This window comes from Lactuca saligna, chromosome 7 (assembly GCF_052625555.1).
Source record: "Lactuca saligna cultivar CGN05327 chromosome 7, ASM5262555v1, whole genome shotgun sequence".
Lineage (NCBI taxonomy): Eukaryota > Viridiplantae > Streptophyta > Magnoliopsida > Asterales > Asteraceae > Lactuca > Lactuca saligna.
The window spans coordinates 57,191,598-57,203,462 of NC_136423.1; the positions used below are offsets into that span (position 1 = coordinate 57,191,598).

The 11,865-nt window shown below is 34.9% G+C and overlaps 2 protein-coding genes across 2 annotated transcripts; both read right to left on the minus strand.

Moving 5' to 3' along the window:
- Positions 1-793: 793 nt before the first annotated feature.
- On the minus strand, positions 794-11,210 carry LOC145005495 (uncharacterized). Its single transcript, XM_078964581.1, has 7 exons — positions 10,816-11,210; positions 2,711-3,262; positions 2,519-2,641; positions 2,287-2,442; positions 2,067-2,180; positions 1,585-1,972; positions 794-1,479 (listed from the first exon to the last, which is right to left on the minus strand). Exons 1-6 carry the CDS (start codon positions 11,198-11,200, stop codon positions 1,932-1,934), a joined length of 1,371 nt encoding a protein of 456 aa, XP_078820707.1. The 5' UTR covers positions 11,201-11,210; the 3' UTR covers positions 794-1,479; positions 1,585-1,931.
- On the minus strand, positions 883-1,707 carry LOC145006978 (uncharacterized). The gene is made up of 2 exons (XM_078965987.1): positions 1,585-1,707; positions 883-1,479 (listed from the first exon to the last, which is right to left on the minus strand). Exons 1-2 carry the CDS (start codon positions 1,705-1,707, stop codon positions 883-885), a joined length of 720 nt encoding a protein of 239 aa, XP_078822113.1.
- Positions 11,211-11,865: the final 655 nt, after the last annotated feature.

Genomic DNA, 11,865 nt, shown 5'->3' on the forward strand with positions numbered 1-11,865 from the left:
CTAATCTCTATAAGTATCGTGTAAATAGAACCAGAACCATACAAGAAAAACACATTTCCTAATCAAACTTCTTTGCTTGCACCAAACAAGCACGATGTTTAATATAGAAATGTTTATTATAGAAATGTTTTCAGTGTGAATAAAAAAACTTCTTTGCTTGCACCAAACAAGTCAAAAATTTTGTTGAACATTACATTTGGAATGTAAACTTTCGCCATTCATTTTGATGATTTTTTTTCTTTCCCAGCGGTAAAGGATGGTAGCTTATCATATGAAGCGTAAGTTTGACCATGATTATATATCAAGAACACAAAAGAGCAACTATATAATGAACCTTAATTTTCAAGCAGATCTGGTTTCTAGTAAATATTTTTTTTCTAGGATAATGTTGTTGAAACTTTCTCGGAAATTCCTCGGAAATAAACTTCCTCCAAAATTCCTCGGAATTGAAATTAGTCGGAAATAAACTTCCTAGGAAAACCCTCGGTACTTCCGACAAAACTATTTCCTATAAAATGCGTCGGAAAGTTCCTCAGAAATCGCATACAAAACATTTCCTAGGAGGGTTTTACCTACGCACAAGATTTTCTTGGCATTTCCTCGGAAATGCGGTTTTCCTAGGAATTTCCAAGGAAAATGTCCCTCTGAAAAAGCGCTTTTTTAGTAGTGTTTGTCAATGCCCATTAATTCATTCCATTTATTTGAATTTTCATACCACCGTACAAACAACAAGTATTAATGACTTATTTATGTTGGAGTAAACAAACACGACAATAACATGATAATAATCCATTCAATTACCTTATCCATTTCATTAGTTAATTCATTTCATTCCATCCAACCAAACACACCTGACACTTAATAAATTCTCATCCTGAACAATTAGTTTGGAATGCCAAAGATGTTTACATAAGTCGACCGATAGAGATCTAATATGAGGGGGATTTGAAGTTTACCAAAAGTTGCAATCGGGACCGAAGATAATACACAAATTGGAACAAGCATCCATGGTCTTTTATGACAAAAGACAAGGAACAACGTTGCCCCAAAGGCCACCATCATGGCAGTTGTAGATAGCATCAACGCACAAAGACCAACCATCAGTCGTCTTGGCAAAGTGAAGAGAAAATCTCTCTCATCAAAACTTCCTGTGAGGATCGACAAGAACATCAGTAATGCTGTGCTGGATGCAAATAGTGAGATTGCATCTGTTATTGCAAAGATCGTGAAAGCAATTTCTTTTGTAAACACAGGGATGCCTGTTTCTTGATTGCTTCCACCTGGTACTGTAATGGCTGCCGCAAACACAATTGTGGTAATTAGTGCTGCAGTGATGCTGCATGATTCTGCTACTGCTTTCATCCACTTTTCTGCTTCCTTCACCATATTTTCGTGCTCCCTTCTGAACACCTTATCTGGTGTCTCTTTGAAAGTGTTCTCTTTTGTAGTGCAAGTGGGAAACACGAGCTTCTCCACTTCCTGTAAAATAAATTTAACCCATTATTTTTGCTACTATATATATCAAACAAAAAATATATTACTTCCCTAGCTACAATAATGGTTAAGAATTGACTTTGGACGTACCTGGCGCCAGTGAAGCTCTCTCTGTAGTTGTAATGCTGGGCCTTTTCTTTGTCTGAGTTTCTGCAAAGGAGGTAAGCTTCCAACCAAGTGCAACATATTGTTCTTAGAAGAATCTTCGATCATTCTGTAAACACTCTTACGCTCCCTAATGGTATAACGTCATACCCACTCTCATCTTTATATCGAATTGCTTCAGGGGATCTCATGAAAATTTCATCAACAACCTCATAAATATCTTGACATGCAGCCTCAAGAATTGGTCTGGTGTAATAGCGAGGATGAGCATCAGGGAATTCCAACTTCTCTATTTCCTCACATACCAATTTTAGAACTTCTTTTGCTGATTTCTATTCCTTCATTTTCTTCTCGATATGCTTAATGGGTAGAACTGAGAGTTGGAGAATAATTGGTTCAAAACAATCATCAAATTTATATTGTATAGAAGTTAATTATAGTTTAAACATGAGTCATGCATTATATACCTACTCTTGTTGCAACCTTCCAGAAGAGGAAATAAAACATAATGAATGGAAAATAAAGCATTGATATGAGTAGGCGAATCATGAAATAAATCCAAGCAAGCACCGCTAATGGACCTGCATAAGTAGAAAACTTTCATTTGTAAAATAGGTTATATTTTGTGATGTCAATTATGTGATTAATTCTGGGGTTGTATTAACAGGTTATATATCAATATCTCACCTTTCAATGTGAAGTATAGTAGCAGTCGTATGGTACCAATGATCACGTCGTCAGGTATATCTTCCATTAAAGACATCATGCCTTCGTAGTAGTCTACTAATATTTTAAACGAGTCCTTGGCTCTCTTGATTGTACTTTCACAGATATCACCCATACCTGAAAGGAAAAAATCATAATAATAATTAAAAGAATAACAAACAGATTATATATCTCTAGTATATTAGAAACTTACTTGGATATATAAGTGTGTCCCAGTAATCCAGCCCCATTGGAAAAGTTTTAGCTATTGCCAGAAGTACATCATCATTTTCCACAGCAAACTCTGGAAAACTTTTGACTAACTCTGCTGCTAAATCTGCAAGCATATTCGAAAAACTGTGATTATTTAAAGAAGTAAATATTTAAAGAAATATTGAGTACGCACCATATTTCTTTGCAGAAACAGCATTAAGAAGAAGGTTAACGCCTAGTTCTACACCAGGGCTAACAGAATCCTCTAAAGTAGAAGACTGTTTCTTGGGTTTTATATTATCGTACACAGCTTTCAACAAAAAATCAATGGTGTCAAGATGCATATTCTGGTAAGCTTTATCCAAAGGTGTATCACCTTCATGGTCTTGAATTTCCAACAAACGTCTGTCATTTTCAATCAAGAGCGTTGCTGCTTCTGTGTTGCCAACAATTGCTGCAATGTGAAGGGCAGTGCTTCCATCTAAATTTACCATTTTAGGTAATTGTCCAGGTTTGATTAACGATAATATTTCATTGACGAGAAAGTTACGACCTATTCCAACGGCTATATGAAGCATTGTGTTGCCATCACTGTTTATTGCCTCTGTGGCTGCGGCTTTATCTTCTTTTAGTGTGGATTCTACTTCCCGCCATCTCCCTTGCACAATAGCCTTAAGCAACTCCTTGTTTCGTGTGGCCTTGTTTTTGCCTTCTCTCATTAGGTCTTCAACTTTTAGTTCTATATCTGTTAAAATTATGTCTTTATGTTTAGATTCTGTTGCAAGTGTTACTTTGTCTTCTGTTCTTGTTTCAATTGTAACATTGTCTTTGTTGTTTGTTTCTGTTTCAAGTGAATCCATATCTATATTTTGTGTTGTTTCTGTTGGAACCCTATCTTTGTTTTGAGTTTCTGTTTTGGCTGAAACAATATCTGCGTCTTCTGTTTCTTTTTCTGTTGGAACTCTATCTATGTCTTTAGTTTCTGTTTCTGCTTTCGCCTTTGCTTTAGTTGAATGTGTATGCCATTTTGAAATTTCAGTGAAATGACTATATATCATAATTAAGAAGTTTTTTCTGTAAATCATTAGAAAGATTTAGGCTGTGTTTGGCGTGCCACAGCTAGCTTATTTTTCGAGCTTTTTTATGTTGTCGTGTTTGGTAAGCCAAAAAGTAGCTTTTAAGCTAGCTTATTAAAAAGCTACTTAGTCTAGCTTTTTAGGAGTTTTTTTAAAATTTTCCAAATACACCCCTTAATTAATTATAGAAACACATACTCCTACATGTCCTTTTATTGATTTTATATATTTCAGCTAGTTTTACCAAACATTATTTTTTATCTGCTAACTTTTCAGCTATCAGCTATTTTTTTATTTAATAGTTAGCTTTCAGCTATCAGCTAGCTTTTCAGCTAACAGCTAACTTTTCAGCTAGTACGCCAAACATAGCCTTACATAAAGAATAAAAACGTAAACTTACTAAACTAATCGATTACATGATATAAAGAAACATGTACGATCCTTATATATATATATATATATATATATATATATATATATATATATATATATATATATATCGCGTGATTACTCAAATGGAATCTTATGTTGGATATTATTGCTCGCTATCATTATGGTATGGTTACAAAATAGAAGAAAAAGTCCATTTAGATATGACTTAGGCATGTTTGGCAAACAAGCTTATAAGTAACACTTGTTTTCACTTAAAATGAAGGAATATTATATTTTGAAAGGGCATTTGGATGAGCTTAATTTCATCATAATAGATTTTAAAAAAATGGAATTAAAAAAATAAAGTACAGGGACATGAACATCATCCTTCTACTATCATTGCCACCTTCATTTGTGAAATTAGTAAACTTATTTGTAGTCAACCAAGACAGTGTTAGATTAGATGAGGGGAGACCATGTTTACATTCTCAAGAGTTGAGGCATATGGAATTGGGTGTTGTTTGGGAAGATCAAATAGTTGGATTGAGTGTCTTATGGGGTGAAGATCAAAGCATATATGTGTCCAAATTGGGAGCAGAAAAAACAAATGGGGGGTAGATGAAGATCTCCTAATAAAAAGTCCAACCGCGAGATGGTTGCCAAAAGTGTGGCAGGAATGAACGTTGGAAACATGATAGTGCTAAGCATAAATATTCAAGACGAATGTGGTGAACGATGACCTCAATTTAGGAAACTATTTTCATCATTCCTATTAGTAAGAATACCTTTGAGGTTTGGTCTAGAAAACGTACCAATTATGTAGGTGGTATAAAAGGGAACCTCCGGAAAAGAAAGGGACATTTTTGGATATGTTCAGTATTTAAAAGCGTATCAGCATTGGTGTTCGTCCTAGAAGTGAGTTATTTTGAGCCTGAGAAGCATCCTGTGGATCACCAACTCTCCTAGGTGAAGTTTGATTATTTTGAAGAGGCATTAAATGATATATATTACCCGAAATGAGACGTATGTGCTGAGATTGTTTTAGGATCCTTATATTTATCTTCATTTACGTTTTCTTGTTCTACAAGGATTAGATCCTTATCTAATTTATGTACTTATCTTTAGTCTCATATCCTATAAAAGGATCCTGGGAATCCAATACTAGTGTTTGTCTACAATGTCAAGCGGTGAACCAGGTTCGTCCACAGGAGAAAAATCCATTCTTGATATATCTTCGCCTTACTTCCTTACCAATTCCGATCATCCCGGACAAAACTCCATGGGAGAAAATCTCCTATGTGATGGCAATTATGGTAATTAGGAAAACGAGATGACAAATGTTTTTTGCCAACAAAAAAAATAGGGTTTGTTGGCGGAACCCTACTAATGCCGCAAGATCATTTAGATGACTTTAACAACTGAAAAGGATGCAATATGATGGTACGTGGAAGGCTAGTGAGCTCCATGGAGAAGGAGACAAAGAGGAGTGTGAATTGGTAATGAGAGATTTGGTATGTGGTCACTGCTTGTGACATATGGCTAGATTTCAAGGAGAGATTTGGAAAAGAGAATGTTCTTCGAACGTATGAATTACGACGAAAGGTTACCACCATACAACAAAACAACTTGATTGTCTCATCATATTACACAAAGCTAAGAAGAGTTTGGGATGAAATTTAGTCCATAACCCAAATTGCCACACATACATGTAATGCGTGTTTATGTAAAATAAACATAGATATCCTCACACTTCGTAATAAAGAACGCATTTACGACTATTTTATGGGGTTGAACGAAGAGTTTAATGTAGTAAGAATTTAGATGCTTAGTAGCACTTCTACCCAGCTTAAATGCGGAGTACCACCTTGTTAGCCAAGACGAACGACAACAACAGATTGGGATTACGCGCAATTACGGTTCAGAAGCAACGACATTCTAGAAAACAGGAAGGTCAATCTCTCGTAAAATTAGTAAATTTGGATCTGAATCAAGTGCTAAGCAATACAATCCAAGAAAGTCAGAGGACAAGTGGTGTAAACATTGTCAAAAACCCAGTCACATGGTAGAAGGTTGTTTCGAACTAAATAGATATCCTGAGTGGTGGAATACGAAAAGTACAAATGCAAAGAATCATACTAGAAAACAGAAAACACAAGATAGGGAAGCAGCAGTCGTGGAAGAAGCAGGTTCTCAAAACATCATGAATGAAGAATATGGAGATCTCATGAGAATGCTTAGGGTGTCCAAAAGTATCGAAAACCCACCTAAACCCAACATCAATGGTAAGAATAATCCAAAAGCATACAAGACTAGTAAAATTAAAACTCGAATTTCTTTGATTATTTACTATGAAGCAAGTGAGCATATAACTCCTCATAAAGAATGGTTAAATGATCTTAAAACCAGTCAACATAGTAGTTTCTATCACTATACCTAATGGTACATCTGTTCCTATTAAACACATTGGCGACATACATCTCACTAATGATATTGATTTGAAAGATGTGTTAAATGTTCCAAATTTTATTTACAATCTACTTTCTGTAAGTTGTCTTTCAAATGAATTCAATTGTTCCCTAACATTCTTGCCAAAGACGTGTTATATATAGGACTTACGATTCGACGAACCTTATTGGGACGGGTAAGGAACGTGGTAGACTATACTATTTGCAGTCATTCAAGGAAAGTAGGGTGACAATGGCGGTTCTGAGTAAAGATATGATTTAGCAGCGTAAAATATTGGTACACAGTTCAGAGGGAGTATTGCAGTAATTACAACAAGTAGATACAGATAATTGTAATCAATTTTTTTAATTCATGTCTTAGAGCAAAACAAACCAAACTTCCTTTTCCTGTTATTTTTTCTAAAACAATAGAGTGCTTTTCCTTAATGCATGTTGATGTTTGGGCTCCATATCAAAATGCTACTATAAATGGAGAACATTATTTTTTGTCTATCATTCATGATTATAGTAGAGGAGTTTAGGTTTACTATATGAAAACCAAGTCTGAAGCGGGCCACATACTCATTTCATTCTTCACGAACAGATAGTGGGTCGGAATTCAAGTCTTGATATATGATGGAATTTTATAAGGAACAAGAGATCCTTATAGAAACTTTGTCTCCTTATACGCTGCACAAAATGGTGGTGTGGTTGAAAGAAAACATCAACAACTCTTGGAAATGGGTCATGCATTACGTTTTCAAGCTTCTTTGCCAATATAGTTTTGGAGAGATTGCATTTTAATTGCTATATCGATCACCAACAAATTACCTACTAAGGTTCTTGAAAACAAAACTCCTCATGAAAAGTTACTTGGAAAAATACGTTCATACAATCACCTAAAAGTGTTTGGATATTTGGCCTACGACCACGATAGTATTGGAAGGAGGGATAAGTTTGGTGAAAGGGTCAAACCATGTTTTTTCTAAGCTACCCTGTGTGTCAAAAAGGGTAAAAAAAAATTTCTTAAAAGATGGAAAATTTTATGTTATTCGCAATGTTACTTTTATTGAAGACATTCACTTTTGGTAAAAATTAAGTTAATAAAGATTTGTACAAAACAAGTTTTGTTGGGTATCTAAATAAGATACAAAAGGAGGTTTACGAATGGCATGGACAAGGGAATACTATTAAAAACCAAGAGAAATTCACAACATATCAAACCAATCCTCAAAATGAGTCGCCAGAACACGATCATGGTGTTGATCCCAGCAACCATGACCATGATGGCGAGGTTGGTGTGAGTCATGAAGAGCCTAGATCTCCAACAAATGAATCTAAAACACATGAGACCCCACAACGAGCAAATTATTGGAGTACATGAACGAAAACCAAACCAAGGTATTTGAATGAGTTTGTTACTGATCTGGCATCCTCACTCGAGCACTCCACCATTGTTCCTATCATCGTTCCCGAGTCAGGTTCTTCTATGATACATCTTATATCTCGGTTTGTTTCTTATAATAAATTTTCTAGCACTCATCAAACTTTTCTTGCTGTTATCAGTTCTCCTGATGAGCCTAGAAGTTTTTCCCAAGCAGCTACTAAACCATATTGAAGAGAAGCGATGGAAAAATAAATACGAGCACTTGAAGACAATAGAACTTGGGGTCTTACCTCTCTTCCACCAGGAAAGAAACCAATTGACTCAAAATGGGGTACAAGATAAAATATAAACTGGATGCTCAGGTTGAGCGATATAAAGGTCGTCTTATTGGAAAGGGATACACACAGATTAAAGGCATAGACTTCAGTGAGACCTTTGCCCTGGCTGCAAAGTTGGTCATAGTTTGATGTGGTCTAGTTGTAGCATCTATTAAAGAATGGTTGGTTCATTAGATGGATGTAAACAATGGATTCTTGCATGGAGATTTAGATGAAGAAGTCTATGTGACAGTTCCTCAAGGATATGGCAAACCAACTGAAGATCATGTTTGTAAACTTCAAAAATCAATTTATGACTTATGTCAAGCTTCCAGAACTGGTATAAAAAATTTACTAAAGCACTTCTTAGGAAATAGGTTTCAACAACAAGTTGATAGTTCCATTTTCATATTTCAGAAAGGTTTCACACACCTTATTTCTCTTATCTATGTCGATGAAAGAAAACTTGAAGATGTAAAAACACAGTTGCAAATGCAATTTAGCATCAAAGATTTGGTGTCTTTAAAATATTTCATTGGTATTGAGGTAGCCCATTCTTCTGAACGTTTCCTTATCAGTCAAAATGAATATACGCTTGATATATAAAAGTATAGTGGAGTTCAAGGCAACCGTCCTAGTTCGTTCAGCATGGATAAAACCTTACGCATTTACAAGGATGATGACAGTCCAGAAGTTGATATAGATGTTGATATAGTACAACAATACTGAAGATTAATTTGCAGGTTACTCTATATCATAGTTACTTGCCTATATATAACTTTCTCGGTAAATCAACTAACCATGCTTTTTAGTAAGCCAAAAAAATCTCATTTAGTTGTTGCACATAGAGTGCTTCGCTACTTAAAAACAACAAGACAACATTTATTTTTGCCTTCATCCGGAAACCTCAACGTAATGAGAAACTGTGATGCTAATTGGTTGAGTTGTTTGTCTACAAGAAAATGTTGTATGCTACTTTATTAGTTTAGAAGGATCTCCTATTTCCTGGAGAAAGAAGAAAGAAAGTATTGTTTCTAGATCTTCAGCTGAGGCAAAATATAGATCGATATATAGTTAGGATAGTGTGTGAAATAATTTGGTTAAGGTGGTTTCTACAAGATTTTGATGTTACACAAGTTGGAGCAACTTCTTTAATGTGTGACAATGAGGCAGCCAAACACATAACACTCAATCCAATGGAGAAATAAAACCTTGTGCCATAGGTTTGAGATTCTTATTTTGTTAGAGAATGTGTGACAAATGGAGAAATAAAACCTTAGGTTCTGAGTATCAAATGGCAAATTTTTTCACTAAAGCTTTGGGTAAAATCGTTTTCATTTTCTTTTTAGCAGGTTGGGTATTCGTGACTACACAATTCAACTTGACAAGGAGTGTTGAGATTGTTTTAGTTTCCTTATATTTATCTTTATTTAAGTCTACAAGGATTAGATCCTTATCAAATTTATGTACTTATCTTTTGTCTCATATGCTATAAAAGGATCCTTGCAATCGGTTTTTGGTATAAGAAAACAAAAAAACAATTGTACTCTCTCAAATTTACTAGTATGAAGCAAGTTGGAAAACACATAGCTATTAGTTTCATTTCTATGGTCGTGAGCTACATTCCCACACTTGTATGTACCTTCCCTAAAGACTTGATATATCTATGAAAGAAGAAACATGACGTTTCCATTCGAAAAAATCGTGGGAAGTTTTACACAATCGTGGAAAACCCGGTCCCCAACCTTGGGTTTTTCCCTAGCCATTGGAAAGGCAATCTCCAATCATGGTATTTGTTTCCCTAACCAAGAGAAAGGTAGACTTGCTCATAGTTTTAATGGAGGGAGTATATGAGGCTTTACCTCAAGGTGGAAACAAAGGAGGTTGTTCTTTATTGGTCAGGTTCATCTCAAGAGGGAAAATAGACCACCAATATGTTACAGGCCTGAGAATATAGGTGCATCTTCCTTAAAAGTGGTTGTAAACATTGATTGTTCAGATGTACCAACCGATAGGCGGATGTATTGAAGGTGGCGGATCTTTTGATGGGAACGATGATAGAGAATATTTATTCATTTCATACGAACAAGATGCTGGTTTATGGTTGATTACTTAAATGGAATCAAATCGTGAGTTGTAATTTCTTCAAGGAGAAGTGGGGTTTACAAGGAACAATGATGTTCGACACATGATCTATGACTTATGTTTGTAGCCAACTAATAGGAATCAATTAACCATAAGTCGAGGGACCATTTCTATCAATAAGGAAAGGATTCTAAATTAGCCAAATATATAGATACGCATCTAGTAGTAGAGTTAGAAAAAGAGTTCCACTTCTTTTGTTATGCTCTCTGTAGTTTTCTAGCCATCTAGAAGTATATAATTGTTTTTTTCATCTAATTTCTAGTCAATCTCTTCTTAGTTCTTGGTTTAACTATAGGCTTACGCAAAGCATAACAAAAGAAATTAAAAGCGTTTAGATAGTACGATAGTTCATGTGAGAACATCCTGTATTGTAAATAATTTTTTTGTGTAAAGTCATAGATGTTAGGTGCAGACCATTAGGATAAGTAGGGATTAATGTCGAATGACTCGTTATATGAGGCTAAGAGTATGTATGTCTTAGGATATATTCAAAATTATTGTAGATAATTTCTAAATGTAAAGGTCATAAGTATTGAATCCTTGTAGTAGATAGGTACCTTGTTGAGAACTTATCATAGTTGGATCGTAGAACGATTTCAGCTTCTCCCAAACCTCTTTGGCTGAACCAAGATCGACAACAGTGCCAAGTAGCTCTTCACTGATTGAACCGAAGATCCAACCTTTGACAAGACTGTTATATTGTTTCTCCATCTCTGTGTTCAAAGTTCTTGGACAGCTAACTGTTGCATCTACAATGCCATGCAGATTGTAAGTCTCCATGAGGCAAAACATCTGTTTCTCCCAAAGATGGTAGTTGCTTGCGCTGGAAAGCTTCACAGAGACAAAGTTAGAAATATTAGTATTTGATGCATATAAGTACTTTAGGTCTTCTTGTATTTGTGCTAAAGCATGTGGAGGAGGTGGGATTGATGAGTCTGCCATTTGAATGAAGACTAGGTATGGATGAATAAGATATGATGTAGATACAATCAACTTCCTCATGGTTTATATATAGTGTAAACAGATTGACCTTTTTTATTCGATACTTGCCTTGTTTATCACATTCACTTTGTTTATGACAGAAGATATTCCTACACAGATAAGAGCATTAAAAATGATTAAACAAAGTTTGATGTAGATCCAGTTGGCCACTTCATGATTTATATAATTATAATTGTATTCGATACGTGAATTGTAAACTCTCTGCTTTATCATTTTTCACCGTTTGCTTTTCTTTTTTCTTTCAATAATTGCTTTATGAATGTTATCAATATGGGAAGGATTTTATGTCGGTCGCGTGAAAAGCATATATATGGGAGAGTATTTCATTTTAAATTTTACAACAATAATGATTGTAATACAAATAAAATGCCCGTCGTTAATATAATTAACCAATTTATACACATCATGAGCAAAACAATGCAAGAATGAAGCAATATTTAAAAAAAAAAAAAAACAGTCATTAGCTACCAAAACTACTTCTACCTAAATATTTCATATAAGTGAAGATACTATCGGAATTTGAATCACCAACTATGCAACAAAAAAGTGCTTAGCAACCAATTTGAATCATTTGTGCAACCTTGGCTTCGTGATATAGGTAATGT